The sequence below is a fragment of the Chelon labrosus genome (assembly GCF_963514085.1).
Source record: "Chelon labrosus genome assembly, chromosome: 10".
In the NCBI taxonomy this organism is placed as follows: Eukaryota; Metazoa; Chordata; class Actinopteri; order Mugiliformes; family Mugilidae; genus Chelon; species Chelon labrosus.
Genome location: NC_140360.1, coordinates 2,079,300 through 2,107,265, shown reverse-complemented (window position 1 = coordinate 2,107,265; position 27,966 = coordinate 2,079,300). Strand labels below are relative to the sequence as shown.

General features: G+C 42.6%; 1 protein-coding gene across 1 annotated transcript; it reads right to left on the bottom strand.

Moving 5' to 3' along the window:
• Window positions 1-13,688: 13,688 nt before the first annotated feature.
• On the bottom strand, window positions 13,689-27,692 carry ccdc135 (coiled-coil domain containing 135). The gene is made up of 17 exons (XM_084553693.1): window positions 27,510-27,692; window positions 25,591-25,729; window positions 25,379-25,504; window positions 24,136-24,330; window positions 23,891-24,034; window positions 23,372-23,620; window positions 23,013-23,153; window positions 22,588-22,663; window positions 20,480-20,608; window positions 20,268-20,396; window positions 19,334-19,557; window positions 18,852-19,067; window positions 17,445-17,555; window positions 16,968-17,066; window positions 16,272-16,469; window positions 15,843-15,982; window positions 13,689-14,687 (listed from the first exon to the last, which is right to left on the bottom strand). The coding sequence occupies exons 1-17, from the start codon at window positions 27,623-27,625 to the stop codon at window positions 14,594-14,596; spliced, it is 2,526 nt and encodes an 841-aa protein (XP_084409819.1). The 5' UTR covers window positions 27,626-27,692; the 3' UTR covers window positions 13,689-14,593.
• Between the last annotated feature and the right edge of the window lie 274 nt (window positions 27,693-27,966).

The window sequence follows — 27,966 nt, the reverse complement described above, 5'->3', positions numbered from 1 at the left end:
AAAGGTGTTCTATCGTGTTCAGGTCAGGACTCTGTGCAGGCCAGTCAAGTTCATCCACACCAGAATCTGTCATCCACGTCTTTATGGACCTTGCTTTGTGCACTGGTGCACAGTCATGTTGGAAGAGGAAGGGGCCCGCTCCAAACTGTTCCCACAAGGTTGGGAGCATGGAATTGTCCAAAATGTTTTGGTATCCTGAAGCATTCAATGTTCCTTTCACTGGAACTAAGGGGCCAAGCCCAGCTCCTGAAAAACAACCCCATACCATAATTCCTCCTCCACCAAGTTTCACAGTTGGCACAATGCAATCTGAAATGTACCGTTCTCCTGGCAACCTCCAAACCCAGACTCGTCCATCAGATTGCCAGATGTGCTCTAGAGGCCAGTGGCGGCGTGCTTTACACCATTGCATCCGACGCCTTGCATTGCACTTGGTGATGTGTGGCTTGGCTGCAGCTGCTCGGCCATGGAAACCCATTCCATGAAGCTCTCTGCGTACTGTACTTGGGCTAATCTGAAGGTCACATGAAGTTTGTAGCTCTGTAGCAATTGACTGTGCAGAAAGTCGGCGACCTCTTTGCACTATGCGCTTCAGCATCCGCTGACCCCTCTCCGTCACTTTACGTGGCCTACCACTTCGTGGCTGAGTTGCTGTTTTTCCCAAACGCTTCCATTTTGTTATAATAGAGCTGACAGTTGACTGTGGAATATTTAGGAGCGAGGAAATTTCACGACTGGATTTGTTGCACAAGTGGCATCCTATGACAGTTCCACGCTGGAATTCACTGAGCTCCTGAGAGCGGCCCATTCTTTCACAAATGTCTTGTTTCACAGTCTGCATGCCTGAGTGCTTGAATTTATACACCTGGGGCCAGGCCAAGTGATTAGAACACCTGATTCTGATCATTTGAATGGGTGAGCGAATACTTTTGGTAATATAGTGTATGTTGACATATGTTTCAGCGATAAATGTCCGAAAATGGCCCGAAAGTTCATTTTCTACGGAGCCCCCCAGGGGACACGGGGGAAGAAAAATGATGGGTGGAAAAAAAAAAAAAGGACGAACTTTTGCGAGAACTCGCAAAACTTCTTTCTCGCAAAGTTTTGCGAGATCATATGAGATCTCGTGAGGTTGTATTTATTTATTTATTTATTTAGTTTTTTTTGGAACTTTTTATTTAGACATTTGAATCATTTTGCAGAACAGTTCCTGACAGATATATAAAAGTAATAAACAATTGACAGGTATTTTAGGTTACAGTAAAAACATACAAAGATAAATAAAATAAAACAGTTACAATATTAATAATAGTTACTACAACCATAGCAACAGGCATAGGAGTAAATATCTGCAAATATTAGCTAAGCTAAAAACATTTTTAAAGAGGAATTTAGATAGGTATCCCTTCCAAACATTACTCTATCACATCATCCCATCCATCAAACCCCCAGGTACCTTGAAATACAAGTCCATCTTTGCACAAAAGTGTCCATAGTCAGCTGCAAACTTGCCGTCATTCGCTCCATCATGTATACATTTCTCAATCTCTGGACCCATTGACCTATTGTGGGTGGTTTTACATCCCTCCAGTTCACTGTAATCATTTTCTTTGCTACTAATAATAGAATCCTCAGTATATATCGTTGATCTGCATTATATAGGTCTTTGGGTATGACTCCCAGCAAAAATAACATTGGTTCCGGAGTGACAGCTACTTCTAAAATAATATCAATTTCCTTTTTAACATTATCCCAAAATCCTTGTATTACCGGACAATCCCAGAAAATGTGTGTGGTGTCCCCAATATTTCCACATTCTCGCCAACATAATGCCACATTGGGGTTTTTCACGTATGAAGATATGATAATGGGTGTATTAAAAAATCTGATCTTTACCTTCCAGTCAAATTCTTTCCACAGTTGGCTGCTAATTCCCTTATGACAACTTGTCCAAATGTCCAACCATGTGGAATCTTCAATTATAACATTCAGTTCTAATTCCCATTTTTCCTTAACGTAGTCTGTGTTTTGTGAAGTGCCAGTCGTTAACCTTTTATATATATTAGATATGTGTTTTTTCGTAGGGAAATGCCTCTCCAGAACACTAATAAAGTATTCTTCTATTTGATTTGGGTTTTTGCTGACCAGCTCCCTTTCCTTATGACTTGTAATATAGTGTCTTATCTGGAGGTACCTATACAAATCCTTTGATGGGAGGTCAAACTGTGCTTGAAGTTGAGAAAACGATTTAAATTCTGTTTCTTTAAAAAGTTGATTAATTGTATAGAGACCTTTGTCAGCCCACCTTCTAAACCCGCTATCCCACTCGGAAGGTGGGAATTCTATATTTCCTACTATCAACATGGCCCTTGAGATTGACTCCGGTCCCCTAAGTGTTGTGAGGTTGTATTTAGATTATAATATTCATCCGGATCAGCTAACGAAAACAAACACGGACACAAACATGGAGTGGGAGAAATTTATTGAATTTTATTTTGAAATGGGCCTACAATACAGCGAGATAGAAACTGTGCTCAGCAGTAGACACAGCTTTGAAATCAGCGAGAGACACCTCAAAAGATTCCTGAGCGAGAGAGGACTTCTCTTAAACATTAGCCCGAGCTTATACCCTGTCACTGACTCAGGGTCTGCGTTGCTACATTAATTAATTAATTTTTAATGAATATGAATGAATTATTATATTAGCCTATTACTATGCCCACCTTGTCTCTCTACATTCAACTTATGTCCTCTTTTGGGACCTCTCTTGAATTCAAGAAGCTCTCCAAGTCGTCCTCCATTGCTCCTCTTCTTTCGTCAACGAAACACCGTTCTGGTCCAGAATACTTTGTTTCTTGGGATCTCGAAGTTTTGCGAGATCTCACAAAAGTCCGTCCTTTTCTTTTTCTTTTTTTTTTCACCCATCATTTTTTTCCCCCCGTGTCCACTGGGGGGCTCCGTAATTTTCGGTTTTGGGCCGAACAATTTCGGCCTTTAATCGCCGAAACAACACGTGCAAGCAACAACCGCAGCAACTGGAATTTATCAGTGCATCCCTACAAATAATAATCTGTTTTCACTTTGAACGGCAGTGAGGAACATACAGGGGTTATTTTACATAACAGTCTGAGGATATATGTCGGTGAAAAGAACAGAACAGGTGCATTCATGCACAGCTATGCTACCTACCGACGAAATACCCACTTTACGTATGTTCCCAAAGACAGCATGTAATCGCCTCTTCAAAGCCCCTGAGAGCGAGAGAGGCAAAAAAAAAAGAAAAAGAAATAAAAGTTAATGATAAAGGAGTGGTGGTGGTGGTGGTGGTGGTGATAGAGGGAGGGGTGGGGGGGGGCAGTGAGAAGACAGCTGCTTGCATAAGCTGGCTTACATAAGATCTGGCTAATAATGCCACTGTACAGCTTACTAGAAAAGAAGTTACACAAGACGCCAAGATGCAAGGACATCATGCACACACACACTGAGCTGTACATTTTCTTTAACCCTAATTCTGAACTCAACAAAGACAGCGAGAGTACGAGAGCCTCTCAGCACAAACACAATGGTCTCGCACCTCGGATTCAAACGTCAGCAGCAGCAGCAGCGTTGAACAGAGTGTACCAGGACCTCATTATAAACCGCAGGAGCTCAAGGCAGATTTAAATGAGGGAGGACGAGGAGGAGGAGGAGGAGGAGGAGGAGGAGGAGGAGGAGGAGGAAGGAGTGTTAACACAAACTAAGTCAAACTTTCCTAAAACAAATCCGGACTGGACACAATTTGTTCCTAAAACCAACAAACAACAGAAAAGATAAAAACTCGTCGTCTAATTTGAGTGAAAGGGGGCCGACCCTAAATCTTCTGCGTTGTCGAATGTGAGCGGTGAACAGATGACGCACCGCCGCCGACGTCAAGCGGTTTCCAAATGCAGGTCATAAGGGAGAAAATTAAAAACCAACGCTTGTGTTTACGGCTCTGAAAGTGGATATTGTATAACACCTTCCTTTTAATATTAAACTGGCTTTCAGACTCAGACAGTAGATCTGCATCACACACCCGCTTGTGTAACAGAATTACACAATGCTGAAGCCTGGTGGAGGCTGGGGAGGCAGGGGGGAGGGGGGGAGGCAGGCAGGGAGGGGGTTAACTAATCAAGTCAGGTTGCTTTCATCCAAAGACAACGCACAAACACACACAACTACATATTCAAGAGTCTCTGTGCAGTGATCATTATTCAGCCAAGTGTCCACAGAGGGAGATCAACAGGAGACGTAATTAACGCTGGTTTTTATTATCAGCTCTGGTTTCTGGTTAAAGATTTATTTACTGATTCATCCCGTTCTGCTAAGACATTATAGTAACACCTGATGAATGTTATTAAAACACAATGATGACATATTTAAACAGGATATATATGAATTAAAAAGCCATTACACGCCTGAAGTTTTACCAAATGATTCTATTCAGCTGAGGTTCAGATTCATTCAGTTTAATTAGTTCAGATGTTTCTTTAATTATCATCACCATTCACACTAACAGGAACCTAACAGGAAACACAGCAGACACACAGAGAACATGGAAACTCTGCAGCTTAGAACCAACAACCTTCAGGCTGTGATGCTAAAGGATGCTAACACTTAGAGCAGAACGTTACTGGAAATCTACCTGGTTTAGTTTCAGAGGAAACTAACTGATGGAAAGAAGCGCTCATATGCTAGACCATTAGCATCACCATTAGCATCACCATTAGCATCGTCATAAACATTGCTTTTAGCATCATCACTAGCATCAACACCTGCATCACCAATAGCATCGCCGTTAGCATGCACTCTCTGGCCAGTTCATTAGGTACACTAACGGATGCACTCTAAAACAACAGCTCGAGATTTATTTGTATAGTCAACCTGTTTTGGAGTATCTCTGCAGAAAATTAATTATGCGAATGCAAACATCTGGCGGGCCAATCAAATTGCTTGGGCGGGGCTTTATGTGGCGATAGAACAAAACAGCCGCCGTCAGAGAAGCGAGATTGGCTGTAAGATGCTTAGACCTGCTGAGGATCAGGGCATCACAACTGACTTCCTGATTCGATTATCAGTTTATTTCTGTTTGAAAACACTTCTACTATAAACTAAACTAATGTCATCATTGGTTCCAGAGGTTTGTGGTATCTCATCAATCTTCTCCCTCTAGTTCCTCATCTTTCATGAGCAGCAGAGCAAGTTAAAGAAGGATAAATATTACAAAGCTATTGTGGCTTTTAAATGGCTAAGACAGAATTTAATGAGCTCCAAGAGAAGACAAATGAAAGAAGCAAAACATAGAAATGTTGCGGGGGACACCACACACAGAGCTGCTTAAAAGTTCTTGCATAAAAATTATTCAAAAACATCCTGAAAGTAAAGAATACAGATAACAGTGTGTTTCCATCTGGAACAGGACGGCTTGTCATCATTGATGGACCAATGAATTCTGAATTCTACCAGTGAACTCTAAAAGAAAATGTCAGGACATCTGTCCATGAGCTGAATGTGAAGAGAAACTGGGTCATGCAGCAAGACAACGAGAACCAAGAACACAAGTGGTTCTACAGAAGAACGGTTAAAGAAGAACAAGATGAATGTTTAGGAACGGCCAAGTCAAAGTCCTGACCTTAATCCAATAGAAATGTTGTGGAAGGACCTGAAGCAAGCAGTTGATGTGAGGAAACCCACCAACATCTCAGAACAGGAATGGGCTAAAATTCCTCCAATTTGCTGTAGACCACTGATCAGCAGTTACTGGGAACATTTACTTTTACACCTCACTGATATGAAGAAATGATTAATTGTATTGAATAAAAAATGCCAATGTAGGATATTCCTGTTTCAAATAACCACGTCTCAGAGTTCAACAACCTTTGGTCACAGCTGAGCCACAAATATCTGACCTTTAACTCCAGATTTGAACTGAAACCTTCTCACACACACAACAGCTGCTTCTACTTCTGTCTTTAACCAGTAAATAGCCACGACACGTCCCAGTCTATTCAGGATTAGCCTCCTCTGCAGGTCACACACACAAATTAGTGACCTGGGTCAGTGAACAATACTGGGGATATTTTTAAACATATAAACCTACGGGCCAATCCCAGCTGTCCGTCATATCTAAGCTCCGCCCACCTGAGCTGGTCACTGAAAGCACTGCGTTTACTCGTCTGTAAAGAATCAGTAAAGAATGCAGAAGCTTGACAGACGAATCAATACCTCTGTGCAGTCAACGGCTCCATGTTGGTGATGGGGGGAAGTGTCGAGAAGCAGCGGGGGAGGGATCAGAAATCAGCGGGGGCCAAGATCATCTCCCAATTGGACGCTACTGGCTTCTCTCCAGCCAATCGTGGAGGTGTTAGGGGGTTCACAGAGTTCGTTTAGGGTTGACGTGGGGATACTGGAGGGGAGAGGTCCTCTCTGGTAAAGCTACCAAGGAGGCGACTCGTTCTTTGGCCTCTAATTAAAGACCACTCCAGTAGAAGAAGAAAACTGGACCGAAGCCAACGAGTCGAGTTAAACGTTTTAAAATGTGAAAAACAAAGATCCTTGACTTTAATGTCATTAAAACATAATGATGACATACTTAAACAGGACATATATGAATTAAAAACCCATTACACACTTGAAGTTTTACCAAATGATTCTATTCAACTGAGGTTCAGATTCATTCAGTTTAATTAGTTCAGATGAACCTATCAGGAAACACAGCAGACACACAGAGAACATAGAAACTCTGCAGCTTAGAACCAACAACCTTCAGGCTGTGATGCTAACCACTGCTAAAGGATGCTAACACCCACTTAGAGCAGAACGTTACTGGAAATCTACCTGGTTTAGTTTTAGAGGACGAAACACACTGATGGAGAGCAGCGTTGACGTGCTAGCTGTTAGCATCACCATTAGTGTTGGTATTAGCAACATCATTAGCATCACCACTAGTGTTTCAACAACTGATGAAACCACAACGATGACCACCAACCAACCATCAGACTAAACCCTCTGGAATAGTCCAGAGATTCAGCTGCTCAGCTACAGATGGGAGAAGTGTGAACTTTAGGAGGTGTTCACCAACTTCTTCTTCTTCTTCTTCGCCTGACTTGACCTGATGTTTGGCTAAGAGTTTTTTTAGTAAATATTATCACACGTTGACGTATTTACTTCATTGCTCAAGTTGCTGCAGCCCTAGAGAAGACAGATGCTTTGAAAGAAGAGTAAAAGAAGCCATGTATGTCAAACTGGAAAAACCCCACAGGGTCATCATCTAAAAACAGAAGACCACCAGGTTGACCTGAGTTTAGACCTGAAGTCTTGGATGAAACGTCTTCCAGAAACCTCAGACGAGTCCCGTTTCTCTTGATTCAGCTTAGTTTCTTCAGGAACAAACTTTACCGAGCAGCAAATGTGTTGAAAACAGAACAACAACAACAACAACAGCAGATATCCAAACACCAACACACACACAGGGCTGTGATTTAGGAGGTAAACAGGACGACAGACGAGCGTGAGCAGTAGCGTAGCTATGGATACTGGTGGACACATGACTCACGTCAACAGTAGCAGGTGCATCTACACAACGAAGCAACAAACACTCAGACAGAGATGAGTTTAGGTCAGAAGCATCTCCACCAGAACCTCTGAGATTAAATTCAGTCATTAGGTCAAAACACAAACTCTGGTCTCTGCTCCAGGAACGACGTCTGTGAAGGTTCTCAGTCCTCCAGGTCATGGTGTCTCCTGAAAGGACAATTTGACTTGTAGAGTTTCTTGCAGAAGAATCTCTGTGTGTTTGTTTCTCATCTAATTTAAACATTCATAAACTGTTCAGTTTATAGTGAGCTAACTTGTCATGTGCACAGCGGTTCACCCCCCCTCCCCAACGTCGGTGGACGGTGGAGGAGGTTTCTCGTCCACTCCTTCTATTTCTGATCGAGTGTTTTAAATTCTCCGGCCACAAGAAGAGAGGGTAAAAAAAAAACTACAGCTCTATTTAAATCTGGACTCCCTGCCCCGTGGCTGAGCGGCAGAGATCAGAGCTTTATTCATTCAGCGATGTCCAGGAGTCCCACACTGGTCCAACTTCCCTTCTTGTCCTCTTCTACAGAGAGACAGTACTAATTTACTTACTCTGTGGTTTCTGCCAAACTTGGTGCCGTTCTAAATATACAGCTAAACATCATGACTCTTCTGTACATATTTATTTCATATTTTAACTAACTCTTGTTCTTTGGGATGTTTGATTGTAGATCATTTATTTGTAGGACACTGTGCTGTGACTGTGACCACAGAGCTAACTGTGACAGAGAATCATTACAGACTCATAAATGAACCCAGACGGATGGTTTCTATCATTGTCCTCCACTTAACCTGGTGTCCTGTCAGAATCAGAGTCTGGTAATACGCCATCAAACCTTCATCACGGAGAGACTAAACTACCTCAGCATCAACTGGACGGATGGATATTTCCTGCCAATATCTTGATCTAGTTGACTCTAAACTTCGCCCATTTAGTTATTCACAAATGACTCCACGTCTCTCAGATGACGTCTCTGACTACTGTTACTCTCCTGTCCATCACCACATTAAGCCCCGCCCACCCCAGGCGATCTGATTGGCCCGGCAGATCTTTGCTGGAGCAGAATCAGTTCCCAACAGAGAGACTCCAGAACAACCTAACGGTCCTCCACTGTCAGCTTCACAAGGTTAAAGGGTAACTGGACGTGTAGGGCTTTCATCAGATGTATTATCTTTATTTTTTATCTCTAATATTCTATTTGAATCTGGTTTCCTGAGCCTATGGTTTCTGACCATTAATAGTTTGCTCTAAAACCATCAGGATCAGATCAGGTAGAGTATCTGGTCGTCATGTGAGTTTCCTATTTAAACCCAACTCACCACCAGTCTTGTAGAAATTAAGACTTGGATGAAACATCTTTAAGAAACTCTACAAGTTGAGTTTCTCTTGTTTCAGCTTTTATTTCTGGATAAACCATGACCTGGACGACTGAGATGTTTCATTAATAACTCTCCAGCTCTACCACATAGCCAAGAAGGCAGCCCACAATAATCACCAACACTGAGAAGAGTTCAATGTTTAACACTAAACGTTTAGCACCAATAACAATCTAAATGGTGTAAAGACGCTTTGCAGACTCCAGAGCCTGAAACCCTGAACCACAGACGACAGGAGCTGTTTGGTTTTCTTCAAGTCTTCAAGTTTAGGTTTTTACCTGTGGTTCGCCTCAGTCAGTGTGAGAACACTTATGAGCTAAAAATAGATGGAGTAGGTAGAGAAGTAGTCGTTTACGTTCTACTGAAGTGATTGCCGCCTATACTATCATGCTGTGCACATGGAGTCCTCGACGTCGAACAGACGAGCAGATGAAATCTCATCAGTGAGTGTAAATGTCAAGCAGGGCGGCGGCGGCGTCCACCCTCCTCCACCCTCCTCCACCGCCGCTCCTGTACTCGGCTTCCCACTGAGCTCGTTAGCAGGAACAGACTGAATGTAAGAATAAACGAGGGGATGTAACAGTGAGCGACAGAATTAAACCGGGAATGTGAAGTTAAATCAAACTAACTAACGTCGACCAGTGTTCGGAGTCAGGGAAGTAAGAACACAGTAAGTCTATAGAGTCCCTGTTAAGCTTCAGAGCTTTCTACATTTTTGCATAAACGTGACTGAACAGTGAACAGTGACCTCGGTCTGAAGCAGAACTCACCACAGGTCTGAGGGTTTTACAGCTGCAGGTATAGAGAGAAGTTATGAATGAAGGTAAAAACAGAAAAGCCAGAGGGTTTCATGAGCTCAGGTTGCGTCTGGCTGAAGTGGTTCTCCTCTAGATATCTGATCCAAGGTCAGATTAAAAGAACAAAGTCTCAGCAAAACCAAACTACTAGAACAAAATCCTCCTGCCACTGATCCTGGATGTGACCAGCAACCACAAGGCCTGCTCAGCATTTCAACCTGACTGCAGCGGAGGACGGAGAAGATTCACCAAACAACGACAGATTTAGTGCGTTTGTTACGGCTCGTAAATAAGTGATGGACAGAAATCAAACACAGTGGGTGATTACAGAGAGACAACAACTCTGGCTCTTTTAAGACGAGCACGGCAGATACTTTAACCTGGAACTGGGGCAACGTGAAATACATCCACACAGGAAACCAACAAACAAACGAGTCAGAATGTCGTCGGATTATTTGAATCAACGAGCTGATGAGTGATCGGGATGTTTCAGCTCATTCAGACAACGAGCAGCAAACATCAACAGCTGTAGAAGTCTTTAAAGGTTTAAAGTTAAAGGGGAACTACTGTTTTTTACAACCTGGACCTTAATTCTAGCATAAAATACAATCGTTTACTCACCCATATAACTTTGGTGTCATTTGGAGTCATTCAGAAGATATACCAGCGTATATCCATATAGTGGGAGTGAATGGGGCACCGAAACGCAGCCTCTAAATAACGTGTTATCTGCCGTGAAACTCCTTCATTTCACCAATATTTTGTTATGATACTAGTGCTAGTGCTATTCTCCGTTGAGTCCAGAGTTACCTGTTGTCTATTCACGGACGTGCAGCAGTTTGTTGTTCTTTGTCCAGCCGTTCCTCTCTCTACCTCCACATCCTCCTTTCAACGAGCTCCTCATCCGTATACTCTGACTCAAAACAGTAAGGACATCCATCATAAACAAAGTCATCGTCCACAACCTCAGAATCGGAAAAATATTCAGCCATGTTGCAAAAAACTAGCAGTAGCAAAATTACAGGTAAACAAGCCGACCATCGCGGGTGCGCGTTGCGCTCAGAGATGACATCATCCAGGTCAGAGGTTAGTAGGTCAATCTACAGACCCCGGATGATGATAACAGGTAACTCTGGACTCAATGGGGAATAGCACTAGAGTATCATAACAAAATATTGGTGAAATGAACGAGTTTCGTGGAAGATAATGCGTTACTTAGAGGCTGCGTCTCGGTGCCCCATTCACTCCCATTATACGGATATACGCGGATCTAAATATCGTCTAAACGACTCCAAATGACACCAAAGTTATATGAGTGAGTAAATGATTGTATTTTATTCCAGAAATAAGGTCCAGGTTGTAAAAAACTGTAGTTCCCCTTTAAAGTGCAACGCGTTTCAGTTTTTGTCATCATTTGTGCTTCTTGTGTTTCTGTGTTTGTTGCTGCTGTATTTGTTGTTGTTGTGTTCTTCCCTGTCTTGTGTCTTTGTCCATCAGTTGCTGCTCTTTAACCCCAGACTCAGGGTTCACTCCATTAACCTGGGACCGACCAGATCCTGACATCCTCCTCTTCCTCTGGTTGACCCAGTCAGCCTGCTCCAGTCTGGTCTGCAGGGTAACACAGCTACAAACCAGACACCCATCCCTCTCTACCCTTTAACCCACCGACCCCAGATGTGTCACATATTCCAGCTGCGTCCCTGTCTGCAGATGAGACTAAATAAAATGAGACAGAGACAGAGACAGAGACACCTCCTCCTCCTCCAGCAGCAGCAGCGTGCTCGTTTCATAACACGGAAGGAGGCTGCAGGCAGCGGCGGTGCAGGCAGGAGGAAGCAGCGTGCTCCTCTATTGTCTGCAGCTTCATTCAACGGACAACCAACAACCAGCGGGTTCCGAGTCTCACCTTCGGTCTCCGGGTCTCTGCGCCGAGTCCGTCCAAGAAACGAGCTGTCCAGGAGCCGGGAGGCGGCGACGAGGAGCGGCCGAGGCTGACTGACCGGGTCCGGGCTCAGGGAGGAGGAGGGTCGGTCCCTGTTGGTCCCTGGCTGCTCTGCACACACAGAAAGACACCACGAAAGTTCCGGAAGTGAACCACAACAGAGGAAAAGTAGAAACATCTGATGCACGCAGAGTCCCCTCATTATGTCACTTACAATTTAACTACTTTATTTTTATTTTATGATATTAACACAGAGAAGAGTTTAATAACTAAAGAGAGAATTAGGGCCGGTCTAAACTAATACAGAGGTTTTATTATTATTATTATTCTGACTTTAATTCTGAGGAAAAAAATCTGAATATTGAGTTTAAAGTCAGAATTCTGAAAAAATAAATAAATCTGAATTTAAAAAATATAATTTTCATATTTTTAGGCAAAACGTCTGAATCTAAAGAAAACAAGTCTGAGAAAATAAATCAGTAATGTGAGATTAAAGTCGGAACTTTTCACCAAAAACAAAATTCTGATTAAAAGAAAAAAAAAAAAAAAGAGTCTCGTCTGAATTTAGAAAAATATTTCTCAGCTTGAAGTGAAATTCTTGAGGTAAAATGTCCCAACACAGAGAAAAATAATAATAATCTGAGAAATAAATCTGAATTCTCAGATACAAGTAAAAGTTTTGAGGAAAAAAAATAGATTTCTGAGATTAGACTTAAATAGAAAAGACAAAATCTTGAAAAGAGTCAGAAATCTTTAGAGAAAAAAAATCTTTAATGTAAAATTTCTCGGTCTCAAACAGAGTGAATCTGAAACATACACACTGATTAATTATTAAATCCTATTTAATTTCATTATTTCTTATTTAATCAATAACAGAGCCAATAGAAAGTGTAATACACTCTAACACATGTTCACTCAGCGCCCCCTAGTGGCCCCAGCTCCGTACAACACCAGGAGACGCTGTAGGTGTTAAAGCTGCAGGACAAGACAGAGCAGGAATAAAGGTTAGATAAAAAAGGTCAGAGGAAAACTATGCAAGAGTAAAAGTGCAATAAATATAAGAAACTAACTAAACACCAGCTGGTGAAAAAACCAACAGGGATTAAGAGGAATGAGAATAATGAATAATGACGACTCCAACGGGATTATTGCTCTTAATAAAACAAATATTGCACAGAAGTGACTGAAGTAAGAAAAATACCTGATATATATATATATATATATATATATATACATACATACATATATATATATATGTACTAAAGACTAAAGGACCTCAGCAGATGGAGACAACTCTCTCTCTCTTCTTGATACTAATGTTGTCCAACCAGTCCAGTTTATAAGAGATAGGACTTTATTCATCCCCGTGTTAATTAGGGTGTTACTGTTATTGTTCAAATGAACATCCAGGTGTTTGGTGTCCAGTCTGTGAGGCCTTAACACACGAGTCAGTCCATGTCCTGCCGGGAATCTGGTCTCTAGAGTCCAGGTTAAACAGGTCCAGGTGTGAACACTGATCTGGTCTCTAGTGTCCAGGTTAAACAGGTCCAGGTGTGAACACTGATCTGGTCTCTAGTGTCCAGGTTAAACAGGTCCAGGTGTGAACACTGATCTGGTCTCTAGCGTCCAGGTTAAACAGGTCCAGGTGTGAACACTGATCTGGTGTCAGTCCACATGTGGAGGTGGTCTGGGACCCATGTGACCTCCTTCCTTTGGTAGTGTGAACACACAATGAGTCCTGGGTCACATTAAAGACCACCTACTCAACAGGGCTGATCTGAGGAAGAGGAGTTTAACTCATTCATTCAACCACTAGTAGAAATGATCACATGACTCAGTGATGTCTGTTCATTAGTAATGAGAGCCTTTTAAAAGATTCTGGCCTTGGAGCTGAGAACCAAACTAAACTAGAAACTAATCTGAACTAGAATCAACTCAGCAGATGACTGACTATCAGGAGGCTGAGTGTGATTCAGTGTGTTGTTAATTATTGATGTGACCATGTTGATGTATAAGGAGCCACGAGGAGTTCGGTGTCCGGTGTCCGGTGCGTATGGAAGCTTCCAGCGTTGGAGTCTCATCAAACACACGTCTGACGATGGATGAATAATCCAAGAACTCCTGCATATGGCAGCAACACTACTGATCCCACTACAGGAGACAATGTGCACAGAATCCAACCTCAGACCTTTTTATTTAGCCTGAGCTTCATCAAATTAAAAACTATTGTGCACATTATAGAATCCATAAAACTTTGATAATTTGTTCATAATTTGAAAATCTGCTGCTCGAGTTTGTCTCCACAAACACGACTCAGGAGACAGATGTTAAACTAAAGACTCTTTATTCAGACTGAACGCTGTGGAAGGCAACATAAATCTAATTTTATCTCAGTGAGGCTGCTGTTACTACAAGCCTGTTCCCAGTTTGAACCGTAAACTTCCTCCAACCGTACAAAAAGAGAAGCCAAAATATCTTGGGAGTGTTCGCTGCCATCTTCCACTGGTGGTATCATTTGCAACCAAAGGAGACGAAGCATTGAGATCAACTCATCACATAACCCATCCACCACAGGCTTGACTGTCTTGAATCATCACGCGTACATTTATTTTTGTGTATCAACTTGATTGTGCAGTTAGAAATTTAAATTTAGGAGAAATCACAATCAGGACCGACACAAACTGGTTAAGAGGAGAACTCTGGAAAGTTAAGGGACACAAAGACTGAATGTTTGGTTTGTGTTTGAGTTCTGACTCTAGTAGCTCTGTGTGCTCTCATGGTCCAGGAAGAACAACAGTTATCTTATTTATAATATAATAAAGACGCACAGTGAGGCTGAAAGGCTCAGTCAGTATGTACTTGTACAGAAGGTAACAGGTTATGTTGAGCTGGGCAGGTGAGGGGAGATGAGAGGGTGATTCCTCAGCATCTGTTCAAAAGCAGCATATTTCTCTGGGCCTGAAAGCTGAAGCCTGAAACAAACACAAACACTTCAGTCAGTATGGAGCCACATAAAAACAAGAATGTTCTACATTTCTGCATAAAAATGACACAAAACATCAGCACAAGACCTGAAAGTAGACAAAGAGAACTCAACCAGACACAGGTACCTGCTGATCAGTGGTCTACAGCAGCTTGGAGGAATTTTAGCCCATTCCTCAGAACAGAACCACTTCAGTTCTGAGATGTTGGTGGGTTTCCTCACATCAACTGCTTGCTTCAGGTCCTTCCACAACATTTCTACTGGATTAAGGTCAGGACTTTGACTTTTTTAACCTCAGATATGTGACGTATAAAGTCCTGACCTTAATGCAGGGATGGACAACTGGCAGCCCGCGGGCCGTATGCGGACCGCTACCTCACTCTACGTGGCCCTTAGATAAATTTTTGAAAATTATGAATCTGTATCCTCTGCGGCACTGAATCAGTTGTAATGACACAGTTGGCCACTAGATGGCGCCTTGCACACGCTTCCACCGGGTCTTCTCTACCAGTGGAGCGGAGGAAAGAGAAAACTTGATCGAGAAAATCGTGTCTTTCAGGTGAAAGAAGGTTATCTGTTCACAGAATGTAAAGGGAAACCTATGTGCTTAGTCTGAGACGTTATCTGCCTTGAAAGATTTCAATTTAAGTCGCCGCTACGACACGTTGCACAAAGATAAATACGAGAAGTATACTGAAGCTGCAAGGGCTGCTATCGAAGCGGACCTCAAATCAAAAGTACGCAAACAAAGGCGACTTTTTACCAGAGCCCACTGCTGGTAGTGGTGAGGTAGAGTGGGTATACAGGGACAATGTTCAACTGATTCTTGGTGTAAAAATGCACAAATTAAAAAAAATAAAATAAATCACAGTAAGTGGTTATTTTTTGTTTGCTTCACACACACACACACACACATATATATAATTATAAATATATATATAAATATATTCTAATTATACACACACAAACATATTTAAAATTGTGAAAAAATTGTGGCCCCCTCCATCATTTAGTTTGCCCATCCCTGCCTTAAAAAATGTCTGAACAAACAAATACACCAGTATCATATTTCTCTTTGTCTACTTTCAGGACGTGTGGTGTTTTGAGTCGTATTGCATGTTTCTGTGTGTGTGGGGGTCAGTACATGCGGAGACGTGTGTGTGTTGCAGATATCTGGAGCGTTTTCTCTGAGCAGTAGCTGTTGTATTCTTCGTCCTGCTCTTCACTCAGAAGAAGCTGGTTCTCCTGGTACCACTGCTGCTTCGTCTCAAGCTCCTGTGTCTCCTGAACAAACACATGTCACCGGTTTTATTGTCTCTGAATCATCTGTAATCCCTTATGTCCTGTATGAACTGAGCCGACATAATAAACCATAGTCTAGTCCATCTATAAAGTACACAATAAGTCTTTTAAGGAACTTGTAAATCTTTCTTTCAGGTTATTTTTTGACATTTTAAAACACGAGTGCACTCAACGACTCTCTAAAAACAGCAGCTGTGTTGACCTGGAGGCCGTTAAAGCCTCCCCATCCTGAACCTGAACCTGAACCTGAAGGTGGAAACCTCTGCTGTACCTTTTCATATCGATCCTGGAGGAGTTCCAGCTGCTCCAGCACTCGGCCTTTAAAGTCGGTCAGACACGTGTGGTACAGCTGCCGGGTTTCCTCGGGACTCAGAGTCGTTATGTCACCGTACTGGACCAGGTATGGAGCCAGGCCGTCCATCGCCTTCAACCTGTCCTGCTGCGACTTCTCCTCCGCGGCCAGACGCTCCTGCAGCAGCGCAGACATGTTTGACACGACGTCATTCAGTAAACAACAATCACTAATCTATATATATTAAAAATAAAGTCAGTCAGTCAGTCAGTGTTTTTTACATCCTGGTCATTACACAAAGCTCCACCTCTGCTGTTCTGTGGTTGTTGTAGATGGACAGAGGAGGAGTTCAGACGTTTAGAGCCTCCATCAGCCTCTTTCCTTTTCTTGCTGATAAATGTTTTCTTCATATCTTCTTATTTTCATGTAAACTTTTGTCATATTGATGCTCTGGTCCAACTTTGAAATGATATGGTTTATAAATGGCACAGAATCTAACTCCATCTACAGAGCTACTGTCATCATTAACCTCCCGTATCAAGCTGAGAGACAACGCTGACACCATCAGGTCAGACTGTGATTTATGTGATTTAAGGGAGTTTGTCGGGTTTGGAAATAGAACTGGTTTTTCATTAATTTCATGCAAACGATGCTCCATGTTTCAGTATGCATCACCTTCTCCACTCTTTCTCTGCGGGCCAGGGAAACATCTTCTGGTATCAACACCTGCACCTCCTTCTCCTCCTGCTCTCTGCACAACACAATGTCTCTCATCTGCACATCAGAGAGACAAAGAGGAGATTATTCACAGACTGAACTGAGGAAAAAAACTGAGGAACAAAAGTTCTGACTTGAAGATTTGGACCCAGGAGGATGCAGGACGGTGTTTCTGTTATTGGAACAGCAGCGTACATAAAATGCATTATGGGATATCTGGCTGGTCCAAGTCCACACAAGTTAGCTCCTGATGAGTCCTCGATTAGATGAGCAGGACAAGAACACGTCCAGGTATTGGACTGTACCACTCACCAAAGTGTCCTTGATCAAAACACTCAACCCCCAGTTGCTCCTTATCATGGCACCAGTGATAAATGATAAATCTTTTGAGTTTAGATACAAACACCGTCTTATACCAGGTGACGGCACGCTTACCTCCTTCTCTGACTCTGTGATTTGAAGAATCACCTTCATCTCATCCTTCATCAGGTTCTCCAGCAAGTTATAAAGAGCCAGAGGCCCGAGAGGCTTCTCTGATGGATCCACCTGGACACACAAACAAATACTATTATCACCAGAACATAAGATCCCAGAGGCACCTGGTCTTAATCTAAATGTGTCTCCACATGTGTCCCCAGCCAGCACTTGAGATCTGATCTCAGTTTGTGTGTCTGTAAATCAGCAGCGCCATCATGTGGTCAGTAGAATATTGTAGCAGCTGCTGTCTCTAATGGATCTCTACCTACCGCTGGATCAGAACCATCAACAGCTGCTTGTTGACTTGGAGACATGATCCAGATGTTGGAACAAGATGGAAAGACTCTCACATGTTAAGATCTGATTTATTTCCTGAGTTGATTCTAGTTCAGATTAGTTTCTAGTTTAGTTTGGTTCTCAGCTCCAAGACCAGAATCTTTTAAAAGGCTCTCATTACTAATGAACAGACATCACTGATTCATGTGATCATTTCTACTAGTGGTTGAATGAATCAGTTAAACTCCTCTTCCTCAGATCAGCCCTGTTGAGTAGGTGGTCTTTAATGTGACCCAGGACTCATTGTGTGTTCACACTACCAAAGGAAGGAGGTCACGTGTGTCCCAGACCACCTCCACATGTGGACTGACACCAGATCAGTGTTCACACCTGGACCTGTTTAACCTGGACTCTAGAGACCAGATCAGTGTTCACACCTGGACCTGTTTAACCTGGACACTAGAGACCAGATCAGTGTTCACACCCGGACCTGTTTAACCTGGACTCTAGAGACCAGATCAGTGTTCACACCCGGACCTGTTTAACCTGGACTCTAGAGACCAGATCAGTGTTCACACCTGGACCTGTTTAACCTGGACTCTAGAGACCAGATCAGTGTTCACACCCGGACCTGTTTAACCTGGACTCTAGAGACCAGATCAGTGTTCACACCCGGACCTGTTTAACCTGGACTCTAGAGACCAGATCAGTGTTCACACCCGGACCTGTTTAACCTGGACTCTAGAGACCAGATCAGTGTTCACACCTGGACCTGTTTAACCTGGACTCTAGAGACCAGATTCCCGACAGGACATGGATTGACTCGTGTGGTACGGCCTCACAGACTGGACACCAAACACCTGGATGTTCATTTGAACTATAACAGCAACACCCTAATTTCCCCAAGGGGATGAATAAAGCCCCGTTCACACCTGTAGCTGATTAACCTGGACTCTAGAGACCAGATCAGTGTTCACACCTGGACTCTAGAGACCAGATCAGTGTTCACACCTGGACTCTAGAGAATCTGATAGCTGTGAACAGATGTTAATCCAAGGTCTGGATGGGGTCTGAAGGATTTCAACATACCTGGAAGGTGGAGACCATGTCAGACATGAACTGTTGGGCCTTCAACATGTCAGTGGACTCTTCAGGTCTGATGAAGCTCCTCTTTGAGGGGATGAATCTGAAATCCATCAAGTGATAGGTCAGCTCGATCCGTCCTTGGTGCACCAGGAAAACTCGCTCAGCCACGTCTTGGTTTGCTGGTTTGGATTCATCCCTGTGAAAACGCTCCACCACTTTCTGAAAACACATGACGATTAAATGAAGTCATCATCCTACTGCTTCAGTCTGTAGTCATTCAACTCCCTTGGGTGTGACTTCTTGAGATGTGAGATTCTCATCATGGACGTGAATGCTGCTATGCATGATGCTACGACTCTCTGAGGAATATCACCACCATCTATGAATCTATGCCACCAAGAATTAAGGCAGCTCTGAAGACAAAAGCAATGCGTACCTAATAATGTGGCCAGTGAACGTACACTAAACTGATTAACTGTGTTTACCAGCACATGGTGGTCCGCCTCTGCACTGTGGTCGTTACTCGTCTCTGAAGACTGAACCTGTTGATTGAAGTAGACGTGTCTGTAGTAGAGGAAGTCTCTGCGGCTGGCGAATGTCTCCGTCATTTCACCCGGTGACAGCGTCCTCCTCACCAGATCGTCCACGCGAGCCCTGCTGAACTCCACCTCCTGCTCGGTGCCCGCGGTCAGTGACCTGCACCTGTGAGCTGAACAAAAGCAACAGACGTGCAGCTAGCCGACAAACACCAAGAGCAAACCTCACTGATGACGTTTGGATTGAGCCGACAGGTCGTGGTGATACTGAACGTTGAATTTCTTCAATTTAATTCTACACCAGAAAATTGAACTCCAGATTTTTGTATTTGTGGTGGAGACTTGAAAAATGTCTTTTTGTCATTGACGTCTTCATGAAACATTTCTAGCTTCAACATGGGACTGTGAGATCTTCTAAGTCTTCTCATGAAATGATTTATTCTTGATAAAGTGTACATCTTCTCATATATAACTAATGTGTATAACTAGAAATAAAAAGAGAAATGTGTCTGAAAACTAAATGATTCCAACTGTCTCAGTGTAATATTTGACCAGTTTGAACTAATCGTACGTTTGGAACGATTACGTTTGTTGCTCCAGGTTCCTTCAGGAGCTGTTTCGTCCACAAGCATCATTTTATCTTTATTTCAAGTTTCATGCTGTTATTCAGTAAACTTGTATTATTCTAAATACCTGGTGTTTTTTAAGGTGATAGATCAAGTTTTTACTTCCTGAATGAGGCTGAACGTTAAATGTGTGTTTGGTATCTTCTAAATTTCATCAGAAATGTGGTCTTTAGTAAATTATTTAAATTCCTCCTCAACCCTTTTTGTTTTATATTTATTATCAGCAGCCTTTTGACAGCGGCTGTAATCAGTCTTACATAGAAGGTGGAAGCGTCGTCCAGGTGTGAAGCGCTCTGCGGTGAAGTTGTCCATCTTGTTGACCTCTCTCGTCTCCAGGCTGTCACTTCTGTGCTGAAACCACTCCTTCACCACGGCGACCTCGGTGCCTTAAATTCAAACGACATGACCTCCTTCTTCCTCTCCTTCCTCTCCACACATCCATGTTGATATGTTAATAAAACTCACTCACAGTCCAGGTCTTTGTACGTCGTCAGGCGTGTGATCAGACCATCAGGCCGCACGCGCAGGGCAAACTTCTCCAGCCGGGCTTTTCTGTAGCGGGTCACCTTCTGTCCTCCAGGCCAGTGCCTCTGCAGGTCTGAACAACAAAGTATATACTAGTATGTACGCTCACTGGCCAGTTCATTAGGTACACCAGTGGATGCATCCAGGCTGTCAGTTCAGTAGTTTGAGGTGCTGTTATGTAGCCTAGCCCACTAACAAATTAAACCACAGAAGAAAATAAGTGAGGATTGAGAAGGATGTCTGACAGTGGAGGACATCATCTCAAGACAATGTCCCAGAGAGACATTTAAGATCAGTCATTAGCTGACCGACTGTAACCTTGTGAAATGTACAAACTGTGATCGTGACTTGTAACCAGAGTCAGAGGATAAAGACAATGATGGGTCCTCAGCTGTGGATTAACTCTGCCCTTGTATACTGTATATACGTACCTGGCCAATACACTTACATTTACATATACACTAGAAACAGAAAGGTGGTGATTCACCTGGATTATCATTGTGGAGGATGGAGTTTGTGGTGAACTGGACTGAATTAAACATTAATAAACACTGATGAACCAACATTCATTCATTCATTCATCTTCTGTACCCGGTTATTCCTGTTAAGGGTCACAGGGGTCTGCTGGAGTCTATCCCAGCTGTCATCCGGCGAGAGGCAGGGGTCCACCCTGGACAGGTCACCAGTCCATCGCAGGGCTAACACAGAGAGACAGACAACCATTCACACTCACACTCACACCTACGGCCAATTTAGAATCACCAATTAACCTAATGAGCATGTCTTTGGACGGTGGGAGGAAGCTGGAGTTGATGAACCAACATCTCTCAGTTATTAGAAACTAATGCTGAATACTAAGAACCTTCATGAAGACTAGACTTAGAGCAGGACTGTTGGAATGTTTTCACTAGTGTACCTAATGAAGTGGCAAAGAAGTGTGTATTTATTTATTTACAATAACTGTGTATCGCTCTGCTCTGCCACAAGCAGGTGGTGACATTTATCAATTCTTTATAAATCAGAGTTTATGCTCCTTCAGCAGCAGACTGCTGCATCCAAGAAGGAACGCTACCACAGGACCTTCATCCTAACTGCTTCAGCCTGAGTCAACAACAACAACTCACACGTCAGACTTAGACTTAGAAAAATTTTCTTTTTGCGTTGCCTTATGTTGCACAAACCACTACCTCACCACCTTACAGTTTTTAGCAGTTATTTATTCGTAAAGTGTCTGTATATGTCTATATATTGATATTGTTCCACGCTACAGTGACAAGTAAATTTCCCATAAGTGGGATAAATAAACATTGTCTCATGTCTCTTATGTCTTAAACATATTTCACTGATCAGAAGAACGTTTGGACATGAAGCTCTTTTTAAAACTCTGCTGTCTGAATGAAGCGTCTGCTGGCAACAACATTATCGAACTTTTAACTTAATTAAACGCTGAACAAGAACAGAAGTTCATGTCAGATGGACCAGTCTGCCTCAGCAACCTGTTGGACTGACGGAAAAAGAAAAAGAAAACAACTCCACCACACACCTGTAGAGAACAATCTGTCCACAGACCGACATGTAAACGCCGCCTCAGTATCCTTCCTTTCATGCAAATCACCTTTTAGATGAACAAACGCTTGTTGATTGCTAAAGTTGTGGCAGAGAGATTTTTGTGAGTGATAAAACGTCCTCACTCATGACTGACGCTGTGGTTCAGCTCTAGTTCAAAGTTGACGCTGATGTCCTCTTTGAACCGTGAGACAAAGCCCGACTTGTTGATTCTGTTTTTCTTACAGAGGTGTGGTTGCTCTGTGACCACAGGTTAACCAGACGGTCTGATGTCCTGAGGAGAGCTTGTGTGTGGGTGTTAATTGGGCAGATAAAACTCATTTCCAGGGACATTCAGGAAAACTTGGGTGGGAGGAAGGTCGGTGTGACCCAGCTAGAAGATTACTGTAAAAGGTGATCCTAAAGGTGGCAGGAGATGCACAACACAACACAACACAACACAACACAACACAACACAACACAACACAACACTGCTGCAGCTTTCACCTGTTTCTGAGATGGTGATGTAACTGACCCAGGATCTCGGCATCTCAAACACTCGGAGCTTCTCCTCGTCTTCCTCCTGCAAAACAAACGAGTTTACAATAAACTTCATCACGGTGAAGAAAAGTGTTCTAGCTGTAACTCAGGTACATTGGTTGTTGGTGTTTGTTCTTATCTTATTTTCTTTGTTTCAGTTTCAGACATTTATTGTAAGTCTGGGTTTTGTTGTTGTTGTTTGTGTTCTTCTCTGTTTCTTGTTTTGTTTACTTCCTGTACCTCTGTCTTGTTTGTTTCTACGTGTTTCCTTGCCTCCACATTTTCATGGGATTTGTTGACAGTAGCAAAAATATTACCGGCAGCGTTTGCCTGAACGCCGCTGCCTGTGTGTGTACAGCAGATGTACAAACACATAAATACACGTTAAGTACCTCCTCCTCCTCATCAGTGAGTCTGGCCATCATCCTGTTCTCTTTTCTCTTCAGGAGGGAAAGAGTCAGCTGCTTCCTGCTGGTTGCTCCGTACAAGACTGGCTCCCACGTCTTTAAATCTTCCAGGTCAAACAACATGTCCTACACACACAAGAAGAACTTCAGAAACCAGACACATAGTGATGATTAAAGGTTTTGGTATCTTTCAGAATATTCTACATTTCTGCACAAAAACATCAACAGATTTTCATACAAGTCCTGAAAGTTGACAAAAAGAACCCAAAAAACCTTTCAAGCTGCCCTGTAAATGCAGTGAAGCATAATAATTCATATAATCATTCATTATGACTGTTGTTTACTGGAGTTTTCTGGAGTTGTTGTGGACTCACCACGCAGCCGTTCCTGCAGTCCTGCATGTTAACGTAGTAGTTGAAATTGTTCCACACGCTCTCGATGCCCAGGAAGTAGTCGCAGCCGGTGGCGTAGCTGTTCCCGGTTAACGGGTCGATGAAGAAGTTCTCCTGGACGCTGCGACTCCCAGACAGCACCAACACCCAGCAGTGGACCCGGAGGCCTCGCAGGGCGTCGGCAGGTCGCTGCTCGCTCTCCTGAAGGGGAAGAAGATTTGTGTCTCATTCTAAGTTGTGGTAGTTAGTTACTGATGTGATCATGTTGATGCATAAGAAGCCATGTGGAGTTAAGTTATGATGTTGGTGTTTATTTGGACACAGAGTGTGTAACTGAGATTAGATCTCAAATACACATCTGGCTGGGGACACATGTTAATGTGTTATATGAGATGTGAGGTCTGAGTGATCAACTCTTAAATGTGTGTGTTCACAGCACACAGAGTCTCACAGTGAAATCATCATTGTCACCTGCTGCAGTTTCTGTTTCTGAAGCAAAGCAGCTTCAGCTTCCTGTTTCTTCTCCTCCTGTCGGCTCAAGAAACGACTCTTCAGCTCCGTCTGAGGCTTCACTCTGAATTCATTCTCCCGTTCCTTCTGCTGTGAAGTCTCACTCTGCACACACACGACCAAGCAGTCAGTGTGTCTAACTCTGAACCAGCATTAACTTTACAGCACACAGAGAAGACACACAGACATCCAGAGCAGTAACTAACCTTGGCCTCACTGTCCAGCAGGGGACACTCCTGCAGGCTCTGGTCACACTCACACATCTCTTTGACGGCGTAGCCGCTGACGCAGTAGGCGTCGTAGTTGGCGCCGAGCAGCAGGCTGCACAGCAGGGCGGCATATTCAAAACACGAACCTCTCTGCTTCTGCAGCACCAAGGTGGAAGAGAACAGGCGTCTGGGCTGGGACAGGGGACACAAACACGATGATGGGTTAAGTGTGTTCATGGACATGTGTTTGACTATGGGAATGGCTAGTGTGACGTCATCATGTCCAAAAAAGCCACTTCCGTGTCCATTCGCTAATATTCTAACGCTTACGGTGCTCTGTCAAACTCATTGACTGTATATACGTCAAACTGAACTATAATAATATATAATATAATAATAATAATAATAATACATTTTATTTATAGGCGCCTTTCACGACACTCAAGGTCACCGTACAAATTGTTTAAAATAAAACGCAATTCAATACACGAAATAGTTAAAATAAACGGCATTAAAATGGTGCAGTGCTGTGTCCCGTGTTGCTATAACAGAAACAACGTGAACAAAACGATCTCTTATTACCGATTTCCCCTCGACGAAAAAGAGAAGAAGTTGATACGGTAAGTTGGATCTCAAATGATGAACATTAATAACAAAAATAATAATAATAACCGGCTAGCGATTACTAGCGAGCTAACGTTACTAGCTAGATACTACTAGTAACTAACGTTAGCTCGCTAACTTTCCCAACATACATTAGATAAGAATAAAACAGGATAGTTTTGTGCATGTAAATTCTGCTGAAGATGAGATGGCTGGTGGTATTTAAATGTATTATTATTTATTTAGATATTGTGTTTAAATGTGAAATAATTGGGTATAGTCTAATCAAAATAACAGTAAGCTGGTAACGTTAGCTCGCTAGTAATCGCTAGCCGGTTGTTATTATTATTTTTGTTAATGTTCATCATTTGAGATCCAACTTACCGTAACCTCAGCCATCTCTTCTTCTCTTTTTCGTCGAGGGGAAATCGGTCATAAGAGATCTGCACCATTTTAATACCGTTGTAGTCCAGTTTGACAGAGCACCGTAACCGTTAGAATATTAGCGAATGGACACGGAAGTGGCTTTTTTGGGCATGATGACGTAGCGCCTAGCCATTCCCATTATGGGCTCGGCTGCCTTCCTGTGTCTCACAGGACAGTCTAGTGTTTTATAGAGGGTTTGTTTTGTTCTGACCAGCTCCACGGGTGTCTCCAAGGGGTCCAGGGACAGGAAGTCAGCCACGAAAGAGGCACAGCCCTGCCAGGTGTAGAGTTCACAGTGGGTGGTCGGTGTGGGCCGAAGAGATGTAGATACAAACTTCTAAATGTTAGGATAAAGGAAACTTTATTAGAAGATGTAGAAAGCACGGTGGAGAGAAAAATAAGAACAGGTGAGGTGATTGTTACCTTGACACCGCATTCGTTGGCGGGGCAGAGCAGCAGTGGTTTGCGGTCGGGACACAAGTGCGAGTACTGACGCTGAAAATTGTCAGCGATGGCCAGCAGTCGAACCTCGTCAGGAGAGTTGGTCTTGTAGGACTGAGGGCTGGTGAAGGACAGCAGGCGAAGACAATGAATCCCATCGTCCCACACCTTGATGGACTGTGACTTCAAATCCCTTTAAAACTTGCAGATTTTTATTGTCGTGAAAAGATCAATGTCAATCTATGTTAATCTATGTTAATCTATGTTAATCTATATCAACCTATGTTAATCTATGTTAATCTATGTTAATCTATGTTAATCTATGTTAATCTATATCAACCTATGTTAATCTATGTTAATCTATGTTAATCTATGTTAATCTATGTTAATCTATATCAACCTATGTTAATCTATGTTAATCTATGTTAATCTATGTTAATCTATGTTCATCTAGAAGACAGAACCACTTCTCCTTCCACACTTGTTTTTTTTTTCTCAGTGAAAAGTTGTTCTGGAGTCTCTCTGTTAGGAACTGATTCTGCTGCAGCAAAGATCTGCTGGGCCAATCAGACAGTTTGGGGGCGGGGCTTAATGTGGTGATGGACAGAAGAGTCATACACGTCATCTCAGCAGCCCCCCCCCCCCACTTTAATCATTATACTTTACATTAACACATCGTCCCAAGTTTTTCTGCAATAACTGTATTGTCTTCCTATAAAACCTAAAATAAACTTATTCTCAACAAATTACTATTTATTGGAGACTTATTTATACATTTATATCAAAACACACGATACATAAACATTTGAGACAGGTCAAATTTGACCCGGAGGACAATAGGATTGTTAAAGCCTGTCAATTCTCCTGTATTTAATATAATAATATATATGTGACTCTTTAATTGCACATCTCTGCTGTTTTCTTCGCATTTAAAACCATATTTTGTTTAACTTAACACCAAACACCAAGACAGCATGTCAGCATTCATTCACTCATTCATCTTCTGTAACCGCTTGTCCTGTGAAGGGTTGGGGGGGGGCTGGAGCCTATCCCAGCTGTCATAGAGAGCCGAAGTCCCGCCCCCTCTACTTCCGGGTTATGGGACCTATCTTTTGAAAAAATATGAACGGCAGTCTATGGAGAGATCATAATTATTTTCTGGTCCCGTTCGAATTGTGGCATGAATTTCACATATGATGTGTGTGAATTTAAAAGATAATTTTTCACATCAAGAGATAAATTATTTGACGTAAATAAGCTGAACAACATTAGGTTTTGTGTGAGATCGCTTAGTGAACTGCATCTCTCGTCTCGAACAATGTACGTAACTAGAGAACTACGGCTGTCTCCTTGTTGAGCTTTACCGTCTTCTTCCAGGACGAAGGCAGAAGCATCAAACGAGGTGAAAATCATTATAAATCGGGTCATGTCGAGAGCTGTAGTTACACGAAGGGAGTTTTGGTCGGTTCTGTACGCGCCAGCATGCGGGACTTCGTTTAATTACGTATTTTCCATAGCGTTTTACTGAACTATCTTGAGACAAACTGTGACATTCTTGACATGTAAAATCATTTTATTCTGAAAAACAACATATGTATAATCCAAGGCACAAGTCGATCGGGACCAGAAAATAATTTATCTTTCGCCATAGACTGCCGTTCATATTTTTTCGAAAGATAGGTCCCATAACCCGGAAGTAGAGGGGGCGGGGCTTCGCCTCTCTATTGGTCCACCCTGGACAGGTCTCCAGTCTACCACAGGGCTAACACAGATGAACCTAACGGGAACCTTCTTGCTGTGAGGCATCAGTGATGACCACCACACCGCTGTGCCGAGTCAGTGTGTCAGAAATCAATCAGATTCACATTTTACATGATTCCTCAGTTTGTGTTGATGCTCACAGAAGCTCCAGACGAGGTGAAACATGGGAGTCCAGCCCCGTCATGTTGTCCTCCTCCTGGATCTCGTCTCCACTGACGACCTGATCCTCATCGTCTGACTCCTGTAAAGTCTCCATCTATGACAAAAAAAAGGGATTTACAAATGTACCATCTCTTCATTCAAACTGACACAAGGCCTTTCAGTGTATACTGTTCCCAAAAAGCAATGTAAATGCTGTTTTAAGCACAAAAGAAGAGACAAGAATATGGAATAGATGAATAGGAATCTAGACTTTGAAATATTAAAGAAATGTTTTATTATTATTTTTTTATTTATTCTACTAAAGTTTACTGAAGATAAACTACAGTGTGCTACATGGTAAGACTTATTTTTAACGACCCCTAGCGGCGGTTAAATTAAATAAATAAGCAAAAATAAAATTGAAAAAATAAAACTATTGCTAACTTTAGTCTTTAG

Bases quoted from the DNA above. Each gene is read 5' to 3' on its own strand.
- ccdc135 (XM_084553693.1), bottom strand. From the start codon at position 27,625: ATGGAGACTTTACAGGAGTCAGACGATGAGGATCAGGTCGTCAGTGGA. The intron at 25,730-27,509 runs GTGAGCATCAAC...GTCCTTCACCAG, and splicing joins TCACCTCGTCTGGAGCTTCT to CCCTCAGTCCTACAAGACCA. The intron at 15,983-16,271 runs GTACAGCAGAGG...GTGTTTGTTCAG, and splicing joins TCCAGGATCGATATGAAAAG to GAGACACAGGAGCTTGAGAC.